The sequence below is a fragment of the Amborella trichopoda genome, chromosome 12 (assembly GCF_054954075.1).
Source record: "Amborella trichopoda isolate Santa Cruz 75 chromosome 12, AtrichopodaSantaCruz75HAP2 v2.0, whole genome shotgun sequence".
Taxonomy (NCBI): domain Eukaryota; kingdom Viridiplantae; phylum Streptophyta; class Magnoliopsida; order Amborellales; family Amborellaceae; genus Amborella; species Amborella trichopoda.
This window is the reverse complement of record NC_142347.1, coordinates 1,058,862-1,077,879: the sequence shown is the minus strand read 5'-3', so window position 1 is coordinate 1,077,879 and position 19,018 is coordinate 1,058,862. Positions and strand designations below refer to the sequence as shown.

The 19,018-nt window shown below is 38.9% G+C and overlaps 1 protein-coding gene across 4 annotated transcripts in view; it reads right to left on the bottom strand.

Moving 5' to 3' along the window:
• Positions 1 to 601: 601 nt before the first annotated feature.
• LOC18427474 (K+-H+ exchange-like protein) overlaps positions 602 to 19,018 on the bottom strand; it is a 29,156-nt gene continuing 10,739 nt past the window's right edge. For 2 of the 4 annotated variants that reach the window (XR_016046526.1, XM_011622563.3), the window contains exons 6-8: positions 4,759 to 4,830; positions 2,939 to 3,064; positions 602 to 928 (exon numbers count right to left, since the gene is read on the bottom strand). Coding sequence is in view for 1 of the 4 variants with exons in the window: in XM_011622563.3 (XP_011620865.1) it covers positions 788 to 928; positions 2,939 to 3,064; positions 4,759 to 4,830 (339 nt within the window). In the remaining 3 variants the exon portion in view is untranslated. Of the gene's footprint in view, positions 929 to 2,938; positions 3,065 to 4,758; positions 4,831 to 5,856; positions 5,928 to 19,018 lie in introns of those variants that run through there. The other 2 variants (XR_016046525.1, XR_016046527.1) reach the window with 2 other exon arrangements.

Sequence of the window (19,018 nt, the reverse complement as noted above, 5' to 3'; positions counted from 1 at the left end):
CCCAAAACCTCTCTCAAAAAAAAAAGAAAAAGCACCATTCTCTCTCTAAACCACTTCCTATTCTTTTAATGAATCTGACCTACAAGTCCAAATGATTTGAAGATGGGTTAAAACTGCTCCTCTGGACATGTATGTAATGTCAAGTCCGCAGCCACGGGCAGCTGGGTAAAGTGGGAGACCCACATGGGATTCACAAAAGACACAAGGGGCAAAGAAAGAACCTGTAAATCTGGTTTGATAGCGGGGACTGGATATTGTACTCCAAGTGAATATGATATGAGCTATTCAGACCATCTACCTTTTGTCATTTAGATGTAGGATTGACAATGGGCCAGACCGGCACTGGCCCACCTCTCATGCAGGACGGCCCAGGTACGAACCTGGCTCTATCAAGACCGGGTCAGGCTGGGCCAGAGCCGGGCTAATGAAATGTAAAAAGGATAAAAAAAAAGGAACTAAGGACCAGGCAGGGCCACCCAGCCCATTGCCTCCCTCATTCAGATGTCAGCGTCTGCATCATATGTTCTGCGTCGATAGTTAACGCCATCCATTGATTGGATCAATGGCAGATTATTGGTCTCAGGACCCCTAACAATCCTCGTAGCCACCATTTTATAGTTTCCATATCTATCACTTAAAAAATGACCGTCAAAGCCCAGTTTCAATTTTTTACAACTTCAAAACTGGGCGTGCTCCTTGCGAGCATGTCTACAATAATGAAAATGAATATGAACCATCCATTCTGATGATCCAGAATGCATAACAACCCCATTTCTTGGATTTTTGTTTATTTTTTGAAGTCTCTGAATTTAAGAACATCCATCTTATTCAAGTTGTAAGCTTCACAAATGGCAGCAACCTTGTTTTCACGAATCTCCTCCCCATTCTTCTTTAGAAGTCTCTGGAGCTTTTCTGAAGATCGCAGAACCTTTCAAATGACAGACAAATTTCAAACATATTGAAAACACACTTTTAATCATTACATGGGCTATACATAAAGCAATACCCAAGCCATCAATCATGTCAGAAAATTGGGGATTACGATGCCCGATCTTTATCATTCAGCATATAACACACAGATAGAGAAGACAATTATTTAGCTTCGAATGCTGGAGAAGATAGAAAGGGTCAAACAACTGGCTGACATAACAAATTCTTACAAACTAGATTATTAAAGATAACAAACAAAGAGAGAAAAACATTAATATTATAATTATAATATTATAATTATAGGATTGTATACAATGAGACCATTTATGTTTGATACAAGGAGGTCACAATTATTTACAACCATCCGATGTGAAATCTGATAGCTTGGATGTGTCACAAAGTTTGAGAAAATTTGTTTTGAAGTTTGAGCGTGGTCAATGGAATAAATACAACCATCTAATTTCACATCCAATGGTCAAGATTAATTGTGATCCCCTTGAATTAAAGATAAATGGTTTCATTGTATATTTTTTGTATAAGTATTATCAGTTCGACATTTGGTCCGTTATATAGTCAATTTAACAACTGTGACAATTACAGGTCAGCCAAACACGTCTATATCCCTTCCTCTTTGTGGTTACCAATAACGGTAATGTAAAAAACTTCAATCAGTACATGAACAAGGGTTTCATGGGGTCTTCAACATTAATTTATCCCAAATAACATTTTGTTTAAAGTATTTTTCGCAAACAATGATTTCTTTACAAAATATCTAAATATAAATGCCCAATGCTCCTAATCCATTTGTTCTTCACTACCTGGCATACCCTTAAACCAATTTCCTTTCGAAAAATGATGCATGCCCAGGCCTACCGCTAACACCCATGTCCATATCCTCATGACAGAGCAAATATTGCAATCTAGTTATGAATACCGATCATTTTCTCCTCTATGAATACTCAATCTTGTAAGCAAAATTTTTTTTGTTTGGGGAAACGTAATATTTTAGTAATTTTTCAGTGAGAACCTATGACTAGAAACTGGCATGTGTTTTGTTGGATAGATCACTTTCTCCTGCATGGAGAAAACAACCCAGTTCAGCATGCAATACTGATCACTTCTCCTTTAGGAGAATTCAATCTTGTATCACATTTTTGACAGAAACAAGATGTGTGACTCATGAGCAACTTAACTGCCATGTATAACAAGGTATAACTCATGAACAACTGCATTGTATAGCAAGAACCCTTGCATTGGTAACAGGCATGTCTTTTCCTAGACTAGTTTCTCCTTCCATATCCATGTCCATACAACTGAGGAAAACTCGCAGCTTAGTGATGATTCTGATAGATTGCACAATCCAATATACTAAAGTTGACAACTGTTACATATAAAACAAATAGTCAGAAAACCCAAAAATTATGCAATGCACAGCAGACACACCTGCTCTTGCACCATGCACCCACACAAACCTCTCTCTCTCTCTCTCTCTCTCTCTCTCTCTCTCTCATCTTGAGTAAGCACACACACCCAGGCAACCACATCTGCACACCAAACACACTCCACACCTGCTCTTGCACTGATGCAACCTCCCTCCCTGCCTCCCGCCCCTCCAATAATAGTTAATTGGGTTCATGCCCCAGTACAGACTCCCTCCCTGCCTGCCCCCCCCCTCTAGTAATGATTAATTGGGTTCATACCTCAGTACAAGCTCCCTCCCTCTCTCATGAAGTATTAGCAGTTAAATCTAATAACGATTAACTGGGTTCATACCCCAGTACAGACTACTGCATGAGGAGACACCACAGATATATAACAGGGCCATATGAAAGGGTATAGGATATAAAAATTAATTCAAATGACAGAAGAGAACTGGTGAAGATCACATCAGCGTGTGAATGACATACATCCTAGTCAAACATCTTTATAATTTACTGCAAGCAAGCAAAAAAAAATCAAAAAAGCCATTGACAATATGCAGAGATTTGATCAAAGAATACATGCTTACCCAAGGACAAGGTGCATCCAGGGGTATATGGCTGGAATTGTCCTTCATATGGTTCCCCTTATTAGTGCGGAGCAAACCCCATGATGTTGAGCAGTCAGATGCTAATAAGAGTAGTCTTTCACTGCCCTAAAAGAGAATATTAATAGCAGGGTGATTCTTAAATGCTAAAATCTAACAATCATTTGGATAAAAGGATATAAATGACAAAAGGTCACAAAACCATGGCATTTTGAATTCCATTTAAAACTATTTTTAATAATAGACGAGCATAAATGCTTTATGCAGAATAATACAATAGCAAGAATAAAACTAAAAAGTTCAAAATTCAAATAATTGCATGTAACCACTTATGAGACAATAAAAACCAACTAACCAGATTATCAGCCCTGAAACACTCCCCAATGAACATGGCAGAAAGTAGCATCAAATTTTGTCTTTGTTTGACAGTTGAAACATCAAAATACTCAAGGGATCCAAATTCTCATACACGCATATTTAAAATGGTTTGCAGCTCCTATTCAATTGGAAGTATCCACTCCCAAAACTTGCTAATTCATTTAGGGAACAACCTTATCCTCCAGAAAAAGACCAAAGAAAACCAAGTCCCAAAAGACCGATTCAACAAGGACAAATCAAAATTACAAGGAAGCTCAGTACTCACAACCCTAATTGGATCCCATAATTGGGCTGGAATTCAACTTAAGCCCTTAATTAAGACTAAAATTCGTCAGAAATGTTCTCAAGCAGAATTAAACCATGATTTGAAGCCTAAAACATCCAGATTAGGTAAAAACCATAAAAATAGCAGTTCTAGACCTCAAAGAAATCTTCATTTTGAGCTTTGGATAACACTAAAGAGATATCCAAGTGAACAGTTACGTTCTTTGAAAGCTGAGCGCATCAAAATCTATCTCATCATCATTGTGGATTCGAAGAACAGAACTTTCGATGAATGAAAATATATTCTGGACATTGTGTGTTACAAAAGATCTAGTTTGAACTTGGTATTCTAGAAAGAAATCCTTACAGAGAAAAGAGATTCATCCATTTCTCTGGAAACTCATTTACATAGAAAAAAAAAAAGAATCCGTGGTGATTGAATTATTTTATATGTATTAATATGGGGACGAAGTACAAGTAAGTCTACTGGAAACATTGAAACATGATGGAGCAACAGTTGAATAACTCAGTATTCAAAATTCCTATACCTTTTTTCTCCAGCGAACCAAGTTTTAGAGACATACATAGGGAAGCCATGTGCAATGAAAAATGCCAGGACAATTTAAGGTGGGATCAAAGTTTAAGATCGTACAATGGTGTGCAAAAAAATTAATAACAAGTATAATGCACTGGATGGTGGATGCAACAATTTTGATGTTAAGAGCACTTGTGCAATAATAGTACTAGGAAAGGTGGCTCCTAAGAAACAATTATGCACTAGATGGTGGATGCAACAATTTTGATGTTAAGAGCACTTGTGCAATAATAGTACTAGGAAAGGTGGCTCCTAAGAAACAATTATACTGCATCCACACAAAATAAAATGCATGATAACGCATTACAGAAGGCAGAACTTTTACTAATCAGAGAACACAATCAAGGTTAAAACACACTGTTTACAAAGAATTATTTGTCATGAAATAAATGGCCAGCAAACCCTGAAAAATCAAAAGAAAAGCATACAGCCATCTTTCTTCAAATATATGACACCATTACATTATACAAATTATTTCAAATATATCCTAAAGTAGTATCAAGATTTATCCAACAATTAAGGAACAATTCTGTAACTAAATTACATTTCAGGGCACCACACACACCTGACAAGCTCGCCAATGAGAATATGCACGGAACAAAATCCAAAAGAAAGGTATGTTGGGTAAGGGAAGAACCTAAAATCAGTTAGAAGCATCAAGAAAGTTATTACACATTGTGATCATGAAAAAATAAATGCAAAACGGTAAATACAAACTCGTGAGTAATAATAAACAATATTTGGATTTGCTTAAAAAAGCTGATTCATGAACATCATGATATGTTTAAGCAGAAAATTCTAGCAGAATAACGGCTTGTCTTACAAAGGTGTTGTTAGAGGTAGATTGTATTCAGATTATATTCTGGTCAAAAATTTGTTATGAAGTTAAAAAATAAAAGATAAACTTTTTGATATTCAAACAGCTCCCTCATCTAATGAGGAGCTAAATGTCAGTTTAATTAAGGTGCATTCAAAAAATACTATAGGGTGTGTCCACTTCCAACATGACGTGTTTTTCATCAAACTCCCTATCTATGTAACCAACAAATCCTGGGATAAAGACATCTTGTGTATCAAGATCCTTAAATGTTGTCAGATACATTAATTGAAGCATAAAAGCAAGAGATATGCTTTCCCTGCGAGAATGAAACATTTCTCTTGGAATATCAAGGAATTGTAATAAACACTTATGTCATACACTGCAATAACAACTTAGTTTTGCATGTTTCATTTATACATCGGCAAATTCACATAGGAAATTTCGTTGTTGTGTATTAATCATTTTTTTGTTAAGCGCAACAATGTGCGGCCACATAATTTAAATTTTGTGCTGCCATGATGGACCATTACACCAGAATAGGTTATTCGAGGTTTCACCTAAGGCAATCCATAGATAGACAGTCTTTAACTTATTAGCAAGAAAGGAGAAATCTGACAGTCTACCAGAAAAATGTGTATAAGTAATATATATGCTCCAAACTGTCCAATATTTGAAATATATTGGCACTTGTTACAGCACTACTATAATAAAAACTTAAAGACGACCCAAACAAACCCCAAATACTTCACACTTTGATTAGTTAGACATCTCAATGTTCACTAGTATCTTTGCATTACTCATGGTGGTTACAGAGTACTTTCTCAAGATACTCAAAGGCATCACCTTCACCATGAAGCTTCACAAGCAATCTGCCACAAATAGCTGATTCATTTCTATTCTGTATCTTGTACTCCCTACAAAAAGATCAATCTGTCAAAGCAATGACTCTTAAGGGTCTGAGCAGATTTCAAGATTTATGAAAGCCAGGGTTCTTTACTTTGATATTTTTATAGTTTCTCCAGTTCCTACCATGTGTTCCTCAAAGGACCCAGAAGGCAAATGAATCTAAACATCCAATATATATGGACTTGATCTCACAAGCACAAGATTAAGTGGACATGGTGTGCTTCATTTCAATTGTGTATTTCTGGCATCATGAACTTCATGCATACAAGTTCACATTCAACAAGTAATGCATAGACAGGTGTTGACCAGTAATGCAGCTTCTTCACACATTTTCCACCCACACAGCATCTATAGTCATCTTCAAGTATACACACACAAGATACTATTGCATGCAAGTCATCTCTCTTGCATTCACAAGAAAAGTGAGCACATTGTTAGATCTGTTATCCTGACCAGCACAAACCTACTCCATTTCTCGACCAGAGCCAGTGATGGATAAATGAACTCACAGAACTACACTATGGAAGTATCAGAAACCCGTCATGCACTATGTTGAACAACTACATTGAACGACAAGCAGCATAAACACAAGTGCTGAAATAAGATTACGACTACTTGCTGAAAGAAATGCACATATGAAATTGAGCACAATCCAATGTAATTATTGCCTTTTCATGTGAGGAACAACTGTACTGAAAGGAAAGGGGCAACAGCTCATCAGCAAGGCTCAGAGTCAGCAAGACTGGAACTGAACTCCAGACTCATATCACAAAGAGCGCAACCACGATTTTTCATTATATCAGCCAGAATGTAATCCCAGATTGAAATATATACATATTCCACTGAGTTTTCAAATCCATAAAATTATGGACCATAATTTGAGAAAATATAATGCATATGCCAAAGCACTGGGAAAATCTAGCCAGGAACTCTTAAGCCCCGTATGAAACCAATGAAATTGAGGGCTCCCCCTCATCAATCCGAGGTCAAGCAAACTGGTGGCAAAGAGCCTGATGTGCAATCCCACTGCCACCTCCAATGATGGTAGACTGAACCAATAGATCTTCAAGGATATGCCATATCAAATGCTGGAATCCAATGCCAACAGAACCATAGTTCCCCATACCAGGCCGGGTTCAGGAGGCCTGGTTCAAGAGGCCTGTTAAAGGAATGAAATGGGACATGTAGCAACTAAGAATAGTGTCACGTGAGTTACCAAGGTAATACAAGTGAAATAGTAGTAGCAAGACTGGTTAACCACAAGCTGGTGACCTTTGAATTAATGTCTCAAAAGCATCTGCCTTCACTGAAGTAAAGGACCATACACTAGATGTACAACTTAGAAGAGGGAAGTCATGTAACCGCCGTTAAGCATTTGCTAAGACAAAGCAAAAAAATGCACTAGCTATTACTTTGGCTCTGCATAGAAACTGATGCAAAAGGAGTCCGAGAAATTAAATCCGGCCTTCTTTCAATCTTAAACAAACAAAAATTCAATAATACTGAAGGGGAAAATATAGCTGTAAATCAAGTCATGGAGAAGAAGAAGCTATCTTTCTTCATTCCTAAACAAACTCTCTATAAAAAATATTCCAGTCCTAGTCTCTATGGGGATGTCCCCCTCTTTTAATGCAAACTTCAAAAAACAAAAAATCAAAAAAAAAAAAAAAACTAAATAGGAAAAAAGGATAACTCTCTCCCTCTCTCTCCATGTGAATTTCTCTCTCTCCCTCTCTCTCCACCATGTGAATTTCTCTCTCTCCCTCTCTCTCCACCACGTGAACCTCTCTTCCCTTCTCTCTTGATATCCTTGACTCATCCCATAACTCCATCCCAAGAATGTAGGGATATTCCCCCTCACGTTAACCACTTTCCTTAAATCCTCAATTTTAGGATCTCTTTCCCATCTTTATCCCATGTCTTAGATCCACATTCTAAGATCCTTCTTTTAAGCCCAAGTACCTCCTTTCCTTATCCCATATTTTTCTTTGTAGGTTTTTCTCTCACCCGCGCACATCCCATACAAGACCCAACATCCTACCCATCCTTATTTCCCATGTAACCCATTTGATTTCCTCCCTGAAAATAGGACCCCATAGAATCCCACGTGATCTACTCCCATATACAGGTTCACCACAAAATAGGAAACTAACTAATAAAGAAATCTAAAATTTAAGTTAATCCTAATAAATAAAAATTGAACACCCACCCTAAATACTAATAAATAAATCTACCCAAATCCTTGAAAACTAATTTCTAAATAAAAAAACGTCTCATATGCGACTTGCATCATACTCCCCGGGTGGGAAAAAAATCTCGTCTCAAGTTTTTGCAACGGCATCATCAACATTCCTTAGCTGATGGTGAAGTCCAACATCTCCACGCAAGTGTTCTTTTTTTTGGGTAACTCAGTGGGGGAGAAGGCCCCCTACCTGTTTTTCCATTAATAAAAGAGTAGAGAAAAATAATTAACGTACAACCCTATAGTAAGGCAATTGCGTCAGATCATATAATAAAAGAGAGGAAAGAAAATCTGGTGGTCTATGGTACTACACATAAGCACCGAGGTCAGCAGATGTCCTGCTAGCGAGGGTATCAGCAACCATGTTTGCCTCCCGAAAAACATGTGTAATAGACTATCGATGAGAAGAAAGTCTGGTGCACCAATTATCTGAAATCGTCTTTAAGTGCAGCAATTATCTGCAATCGTCTTTAACCGCCATGGAGCACTTCATCGATTTTAAATGACATTCACAAGCAAGGCCAAATCACTTTCTACCTGTATTGGAAAGCAATTCCTTTGGTGAACCAATTGAATTCCTTTCACAAGTGTCAAAAATTCTGCATGGTTATTAGAAGCAAAACCATAATGCTTTGCAAAAGCAACAATGAAACCGCCCTCTATGTTCTTGATGACTGCACCACCACCTGCTAAACCTGGATTGCTCAAGGAAGCACCATCATTATTGAACTTGTAATTCTTAGAGTAAGAAAAAGACCACGCCACCAAAATAAGAGATTCTGACCTCTGCTGCTAGCAAGTTGTCGGAAGATTACCAATTATGACCTTGTTTGATAAATGGAAATACCACTTTTTAACTTCTGCTAGTGCCTAAACATGTAAGATAATCCGTTTCACAATAAGCTCTCTCCTAGTGGGTCTTGACTCAAAGACTCTTTTGTTGCGCTCTTCCCATAGAAACCAAATAGTAGTAACAGAGATGGACGACCAAATATTACGAAGTCCATGTGATTTAAACCTAAAAAGTAACCACCAGCTAAGTAAATCAAGGACAGATGTACAGAGGAAAAACCGTTTTCCACATCTCCAAGCTATTGATCCCCATACACCCTGTGCAAAAGCACATTGGAATAATAGATGGACAAGGTTGTCATCATGGTTGCTACAAAAGGGACATAAAGAGTCCAGTTGCATACCCCGCTGCTACAATAAAAATGAGGTGGGCAATCGATTATGCAAGGCCAACCATAAGAACCATTTCGCCCGTGGATGGCATTTAGAGGACCAAAGTGCACGGAAAATAGGTTGTGATGAACCTTGACGCCTAATAACATGCCCCTTTAATAGAAAATAGGCCATCAGCAGAGTGAATCTAGACCAGTGAATCCTTTTTGGGCTGTAGAGGAAGAGTATAATTCTCAACCTCCCTCCATATATTTCTCAAAAAATCAAATGTGGGATGTGGCAGAACCCAAGACTAAGGTGAACCTCGGATAAAGTCTGAAACCCTCCTCCTTGTAGTAGCCCCCAAATCCTCCTGAATATCATTATCATGCAAATCTGAAAGTGACTGACCTGCTAAGAATGGATCCACCCAAAAATCCACCATCTGACCATTACCAATATTCCACTGTACATTGCCTTTCAAGTGAATAAGCCAAGTAAAATCCCCTTCCATGCATGAGAACATCTTCTTCTTCCTTCACCCTCCCATATAGAGGAATTTATAAAATATCGATGTTTGAAGAACCGTGCCAACAACGAGGATGGATTTTTCAAAATCCTCCATGCTAACTTCATCATTCCTGCGATATTGAAATCCGTCATTTCCCTTACCCCGAGACCTCCTTCGGCCTAAGTGAGACACATTGTTTTCCATTTTCTAAGATGAACACCTTGTTTCTCTGCTTCACTGGCCCATAAGAAGTTCCTCTGTAGTTTCTCTATCATGTTACATGTTTTCTTCGGAAGAATGAAAGATAACAACCAGAAAACCATTGATGATCCAAGTACAGACTTAAGCAACTGAAGTCGACCTGCATATGAGAGGCATAAAGGCTGCCATGACCCAATCTTACCGAACACCTTACCCACCAAACTATGGCAATAATTGTGCCTCAGATGTCAATGAAATAATGGTAGGCCCAAATAGCGAACTGGGATGACTTCAACAAACTTCAACTCCCTCAGAATTCTCCCACATCCTCCCCGTGGAGCACCAAAGAAAAAAACATTGCTTTTAGATGAATTCAAATCTAATCAGTGCTCCTTTCAAACTTAGAAATAAGTTCATGCATAACGGTGGCAGAAGAAATGGATGCCTCACAGAAAATAAGCACGTCATCAACATAAAATGAGAGACCACATAGTCACACCTTGAAGAAAATGCCTTGGGAACCATGCCTTGCAACATAGCACAATCAAGCTGCCTACTAAAGAAATCCATGACTAGCAAAAATAGATAAGGAGATAGAGAATCCCCTTGCCTCAAAAACCTCTCTTCCCTTTAAAATATCCCATGGGTGAGCCATTCCTCAAAACAGAGAAGGAAGAAGTGGAAATACACAAACAAACCCAAGAAACAAATAACTCAGGAAAACCCAAAGCATGCATCCTACCCACAATAAAATCCCAGGAAACCCTATCATAAGCACTACTCAAATCAATTTGCAGACACATTTTAGGCCGAGCTGAATTCCTATGGCAAGGAGACATAAGTTTATTTGCCATAAGAATATTATCTATAATAAGCCTATCTTTCAAAAATGCAGCCTGCCTAGGGTCGATAAAATCATCAAGAACAACTCGTAGCCGATTAGAAATTATTTTACTGATGATTTTGTACAAGACATTACACAACCCAATAGGTCGAAAGTCTTTCATCACCCTAGGTGATTCCACCTTAGGAATCAAACATATAAAAGTGGAATTGATTTGCTTGAGAAACTTACCTTTAGTGAAGAAATCTTTAAGGGCCAGAGAAAGATCCTTTCTAATGGCTTCCCATCCAAACTTGTAGAATTCTACTGAAAACCCATCCGGACCTAGGGCACTTTCATTTTTCATATCCCAAATGAATTCTTTGATCTCTTCCATATTTACTGCGTCCACTAATTTGTCCTTCTGAGAAGAATTGAGATGAAATGGCAGCAAGAACTGATCAACCACGTGCAGGTCAATATTGCTCTCTTGAGCCAATAGATCTTTGAAATAGGCAATGATAGGATTTTCAATGTCAGCCTCAGTAGACAAAAAATTCCCATGCTGATCTTTCAAAGAGATAATTCTATCTTTCCTCCTCCTCACCCGAGCCGATAGATGAAAATATTTGGTATTGGAGTCCCCCTCTTTTAACCAATTTTGACGTGATTTTTGCCTCCAGAATCTTTCTTCATGGCCCAGAAGAGTTTGAAATTTCTGAGTACACTCTTTGTTCTCAGACATGAATGTCTCATTGGAAGGATCCATGTGTAAGCTAGCATGCAAAGATGATAGTTGATCTCGAACTATTGCAATGGATTTCCCAACGTAGCCAAACACATCCTAGTTCCATAACCGAAGGTCAGCCCTAAGCCTCTTAAGTTCAGCAACAAAGCGATACATGGGTGTTCCCCCCACTTGGCCTTGCCAGGAATTAAAGATAACATCTAAAAAACCGTGATGATGCTCCCACATAGAGAAATACTTAAAAGATTTGGGCCCAATCAGACCCAAATCAGAAATAGAGACGAGTAAGGGACAATGATCTGAGGTACCTTTAGGGAGTAACTGAATTTTGGATTCAAGGAAGGCCAAAACCCAAGCAGTAGTTGCTAATGCCTGGTCCAACCTTCTTCTAATGCATCTTCTACTCTACTGGTTATTAGACCAAGAGAACCACCCTCTGACTACACCAAGATCAGCAAGAGCACAATTCGACATTACTTGAGCAAAATCGCCAGAATCTGGTGGTAAAGAACTGTTGCCCCCCACTTTTCCAAGGAATCCAATAGAGCATTAAAATCTCCTCATACCAGCCAAGGAAGAATAATAGTTGCTCCTAAATACCTCATATGGTCCCAAAGCATGGCCCTTTGGGACACATAATTAGATGCATAAACTCCTGAAACAACAGAGGTGTTTCCATTACGAATACGAGTAGCCTCCACAATTATCATCTGATCATTTACATCAATCATTTTGATTGAGTAAATTAAAGGATTCCATAGGACTAAAATTCTGGATTTACCCTTGAGCTCATTAGCAATACAGTTATTATAAAATCCCAACTTTTTTGACCAAATACGGCTCAACTCCACAAGAAGCTTAGTTTCCAATACGAAAAGAAGACCAAGATTATGTTGTCCTTTTAAAACCCCAATATCTGATATTCTGCCCCGGCCCTGAAGACCCCTGACATTCCAAGCTGCAATTGACATAAATAAAGTTAGAGGTTTGGTCGTTTGGTAAGGGAAACCTTACCTTCAGAAGTTGTTGGAACACGTTGAGCCTTATAAGGGAACCCCTTCTTGTCACCAGTAGCTACTGGAGTTAATCCTTTCATATCACCTAAAGCTGATAAAGAATGCCCCTTCTTGTCACCAGTAGCTGCCAAAGAGGCTTTAAATTGCGATCTAGTTCGAGCTTGAGGAAGTTTCTCACTATTCGCATGATCATGCAATCGCTTACTAGAACCTTGCACCTTATCAACTTCCTTTTCCAGAGATTTTCTATGACTTACTTCGACTTGCTGCTTGGGATTGTGACCACCAACAATATTCCCCATGCCATCCTCTAGCGTGTCCCCCTGTGGCTCAGTCACACCCTTGCCATTACCTTAGATTTTTGGATCCTGTATAAACAAGGGATCCAAACTACCCTCAACATCATACTCCTCATCTTTCTCTATGTCAGTGACGTTAACCTGCTTGAAATTGTGCTCTCATTCCTTCAAATCATGGCCATGGACTAAGGAATGCATGACTGTAGGTGTAACCGCTGCTTTATCAATCACCATAGTCATAATGATATCAACATGTGTGGTCATAGAATGGGTAGCATTGTTTACATCAGCCTGGTTGTCCATAGTAAGCAACAAAGCTTCACGGTTCAAACCTGCATTCTGTGGCAAGAGCGAGGATTCACCATCCTCAACTGGTGACGAAACACTCACAGGCACTAGCGGCAGATCCTCAACATCACCAGACACACCAATATTATCGACATTAGTCATAACAGTAACCTCATACTCCTGTTGCACATCAGAATGACCCATAGGAATACAAGTGTCGACTGTTTTTTGCTCATAAGAGCTAACTGCCTTCTCAATAAGAGACACATCGTTATCCTCATGGACATTGGCTAGAATTTCAAAAGCATTAGAAATGCTATCCTTCGGGTCCACTTTGTTATTAACGTGAGAACCAACAGTGTGGTCGATAATCAGCACATTATTCTCCTCTGGCAAATTGGGAAGGGTTAGAAAACCATTAGTGCTTTCCTTCACCCTCCTTTTATATACTAACTGCTATCTCCCTTTGACTACCTTCCAACCCTCTTCCCCTGAGGAAAACTTAACAAAAGTACCACCATTAGGAACAATTGTTGCACTAGCCTTGATGGGAGCCTTTGCACTTAAATTTGCTCGACATAATTCAAGCTTATGGCCCACCCCCCGACATTTAGAACAAATCGAGGGTATGAACTCATAGACTATCTCTTGCCTATAATCCTTCCCCTACATGTCCAGCCAAAATTCAGTCGAGCATATCGTATCTAGATCCAAAGTAACACACACCCTTGGCTCAGCCCTTGATCTTGATAATGTCAGTTTGTCCATGAAGATGGGCTTTCCAACACTAGAGGCAATACAAAACAGAATTTCTGGTTCCCATGCTCACCCACAACCGTGGCTGCATGCAACCGTAACCATCACGAATAACATAACTGAGACCTTGATCGTACTCAGCATGATTGGCAATCCCATCAGAGTCAATAACATGATCAATATCATTGCAAGGGGCAGAACTTCGAACACCCAAAACTTTCCAAAGTTGGCAGTTTCCCGACTATCTTCTATGGAACTAGAAACACAACCCAAAAGATTGTGACCCATAACTTTAGCTTGCACATTACCATGGCTAGCAAGTAAGCCATCCTTTTTTTGATAAAACAATACCAGCAGGAGACACACAGAAGCAAGAACTAGAATGCACAGAAGAAGCATGCTGTAAATCAATGCAAAAAGAGATATTGTCCTTCGCAGGCATCAGAGAATAACCAGAAATGAAGTCACCGCCAAAGGCAGATACCACACGACAGGCAGCACCATTATCCTCCTTCATATTATTATCCTTCGCAGACATCTTCGCATAACCAGACCCAGAGACCACACGATAGGCAGCACCAGAATCTACCTTTGAAACTAGATCACCAGAAACACCCTTAATACCAATTCCATCCCAGGGTGCAGGGTCAAGCATCATAGTTCCTTTCTGCAATCTCCGGATATCATAAAACGAGATCCACTATCAACCGCGTGCACAAGAGCATGATCAAATCTGTTAGATCTAGATTTATCTCCGCCATGAATATTGTGACCAAAAATCAATGGATCATAACCATATCCATCCCCATCAAGATGATCACCACCATTAAAAGAGGATCTTATCTTATCAATATTATCCACATGTAAAATAGCATGAGCAGCTCTTTTAGACCCAGATCCATCTCCACCAATAATGATGTCAATATCATCCGCATGCAAAAGAGTATGATCAGATTCAAGATGATCACCGCCAATAAAAGAGGATCTTCGAGTATCAATATTATCCACATGTAAAAGAGCAGATCTTTTAGACCCAGATCCATCTCCGCCAAAAATTATGTGACCATAAATGAGTGGATCATAACCAGATCCATTCCCATCATTAATACGAGCAGATCTGGAAATAACCTCTAGGGGATCAGCACCACCATAACAATAAGCGAGACTACTATCACAGAAATGAGAAAGAAGCTCTCGAGGATCAGGAGGTTTCCCCTCCATAGGGAGAGGAACACCAATACGGGGTGAGCAAGCCATTAAAACCCTAGCATATCACTTGCAGTGCATACTTGGACCTGTGGTTCGGTAAAAAGTGTGTTACTTTGCTATGACTAGCAGATTGCCCTTTTTGTTTGCATATGTTGCATTGCACTTGGTGATAGTTGACAGGCTTGTTAGGAAACTAATGCAACATAAGTAATATCTTGTGAGCTAGATTTGCTAACCCCAAGAGACCCTAAGCAAGTCTCCTAAGCATAGAGATCTGAGAGGGCATCATCTGCTGATGGAGTGGGTGTACGATGAATAATTGATGCTTTCATGCTTTTGACAAGGTAGTGGAATAGACGAGAGGGATTTCATGGCCTTGGTAGGTCTGTCAATCTCTATCAGGTCCATTTCTCCACGCAAGTGTTCTTTGTAAGGCATTACGCTGAACAGCCGGGATGCATCTTCGAGGAGCATCCATTTGGCATATACAATGAGGAACAAATAGCTCATTGAGGGATCTCCTTGCAGAAGAAGAAGCATTATTTTCCACCAAAGATGTTTGATTCATGATTGAAGAAGCTTTCTCCCATACCTGGTCATGAAAGAATTGCCCTAGAAATAAGCGAATACCAACTGACTCCATGAGTAAAGCATAAGTTGCAAACTTTACTGAGTCCCAAAAATCTTCCAGAAAGTGAGGTTCACACATCACACAAATGATTAGCAACTTTCAATTGTAACTTCCAACAATAAAGACCCCAGTTGTATGAGTCATTTCACAAGTACCAGCATCTTTGGCTCTCACATAATCATATGCCGCACTTAGTTTATTAAAAGACCCAACAAGATTCAAACATGGACAAACAAGAAGCTCATACACTCTCATGCTTGAAGGTTCAAGCTTATGGACAAAACTTAAGGCAACTCCTTTACTGCCATCAAAGGCATAAGCCAATAGTGAGAGATCAAGCCAATGTGGTCGAAGGTCAACCCATTGTTGTGAGACCCCTTCTATTAGATGATTCCAATTTTTGCCACTTTTGTTGAGTAAAAGTTCAAAAAAGAACCATGCATGCCCCAATAAAATATGTGTCCAAACCCAACTTAATATTCAACCCATAAACTTGAGCACCCAAGACTGAATTTCTTGAGTTCAAGCATGCACACATGCTGATAACAATAGGAAAAGCAAAACTACTTGATCTAAAACCATGACAAATCATAAGAGGAAAGATTTTTACATCACTTCCAAACTTACCTCCTTTGAGAATTCCACTCAAAAAAAACTCAAAGAAATATTTGCCATTGTAATTCATGGAATCAAGCATCAAGTTTGTAGCAAGGAGCTGACCAACTTTGAAATGGGGTAATAAAAGAGCATTGGCAGTACAAGGGTCACTAATGAATCCACACTTCATAGCTTTATCATAGATTTTCTTATTAGCTATTATACTCTCTGTACAACGGCAGCGCCACTCTGATGTGTAAATCCCAGAAGAGTAGAATAAGAAAGTTGAAAACCATGGGCCTCCATCTCCCTCAAAAGTTTTAACCCATTATCAAAGATACCTGAGAAAATTCGACCATGAATTTTGAAATGAACTAAGATAAGTCCTATGTTCAACCCATAAGTTCTTTCAGCACAAAATACATGAGTTGAGATCGGAATCTTCCACTCGTAACAAAGCAATGGCTCAGTCTTTCTTTCACCATTGAGGACATCACTATCAACTCCATGGTGGATATTACTTATGTCAGAGATGTTGTTAAAAAACCAAGCTGAAAACAACTTTAGTTCCTTGGTATGCTTCTCCCATGGCCTCCCAGGATCAAAAAAGATATTGAGAGAAACAATATCCTTTTTGCAATTTTTTTAAACATCAGTTTCTCTGTATGTTGTTGGATTGAGAGTAGAGCCACACCCTCCTCTTTAGAAGACTTAGGTGGAATGTCCCCACTCAATGACAACAAAGACGATTCATGTCTAACCATCAACACTTCTCTTTAATCAAATTCTACCACCTATGTCTTCTCATCCAATCTCAAATCCCATTTCATTGTAGTCAGGGGTCGCTCTTTCATGTTAACAAGAAGGAAATCATTTGAAAATCCAACATTGTCTTCAACAGAAAGAATGTTAAAAGTTAACATTTCTTTCTGAACAATATAATGCAAAATTTCTCCATTATCAGACTTAGAATCCGCTATACTTTCATCAATAAAAGTATTAGGCATATCCTCAATTATGTCTACTTTTTCAGCAGATTCATCTCTATATGCATCTACTCGTTTCTCATTAGGTTTAGGACCCTTTGTGTCTTTCAATGCATCAACCTCTCTAGTGGAAAACTTAGGATTTTCATTTACTAAGAAATCACATATCCTCCTCTGTTTACTTGTGTGATGCTTAGATTTTGTTGTAGGGACAACAACTCCTCGAGCTAGAGATGTTAGTCTCCTAGCCTGGGATGATCCTGCGCCAGGGGTGGATTTGGATGTAGTAAAAAAATTTATTTGCTCACTTCTAAATTGATTTCGGTCAACTCCCCTATGACAATCACATCGGCTTTGGGGTAGTCAGTCATCCAACTTTTCTCTGCATTCATGCTCCTGTCGATGTCGTCGTGCATCAAACCCATAAATGCGATCAAGCATAACACCAGGCCGTTCCCCCTCAGACTCACGCTCTGATCTATGTCGATCCCCACTAGAACTCGTCCAATATGGATCTAACACCGTAGATCTCATCTTGTTCGATGTGCGTTGTTGCAATCTTTCTTTTTGCAACAACTTTTCAACCATCTCCATCAAGTAGTCGATTTTTTTGAATATTTGGTCATGCTCGGCATTCTTACAGTTGTGACCTCCACAACCATCCATCGTAGTCACTAACCCTTTTCGAACCATGCTCTGATACCAAATGATGCAAAAGGAGTCCAGGAAATTAAATCCGGCCTGCTTTCAATCTTAAACAAACAAAAAATCAACAATACTGGAGGGAAAAATATGGCTGTAAATCAAGCCATGGAGAAGAAGAAGCTATCTTTCTTCATTCATAAACAAACTCTCTGTAAAAATATTCCAGTCTAAGTCTCTATGGGGATGTCCCCCTCTTTTAATACAAACTTCAAAAAAAATAAAAAACTAATAAAAAAAAGGATAAATCTCTCTCCCTCTCTCTCCACCCCGTGAATTTGTCTCTCCCTCTCTCTCCACCACGTAAATTTCTCTCTCCCTCTCTCTCCACCACGTGAACCTCTCTTTCCCCTCTCTCTTGATATCCTTAACTCATCCCATAACTCCATCCCAAGAATGTAGGGATATCTTCCCCCCTCACGTTAACCACTTTCCTTAAATCCTCGTTTTTAGAATCTCTTTCCCATCTTTATCCCATGTCTTAGATCCACAATTCTAGGATCCTTCTTTTATGCTCAAGTACCTCCTTTCCTTATCCCATATTTCTCTTAAAATCTTCCAATCCCATAGGAATAGGAATCTCCCTTTGATTCACACCTTCCTTAACCTCACGTATTATCCCCATAAAATAGCAACTATCCTATTTTCTCTCCTAGATCCTCTTTTGTAGGATTTTCTCTCACCCGTGCACATCCCATACAAGACCCAACATCCTACCCATCCTTATTTCCCACGTAACCCATTTGATTTCCTCCATGTAAATAGGACCCCATAGAATCCCACGTGATTTATTTACTCCCATATACAGGTTCACCACAAAATAGAAAACTAACTAATAAAGAAATCTAAAAATTTAACTTAATCCTAATAATAAAATTGAACACCCACCCTAAACACTAATAAATAAATCTACCCAAATCCTTTAA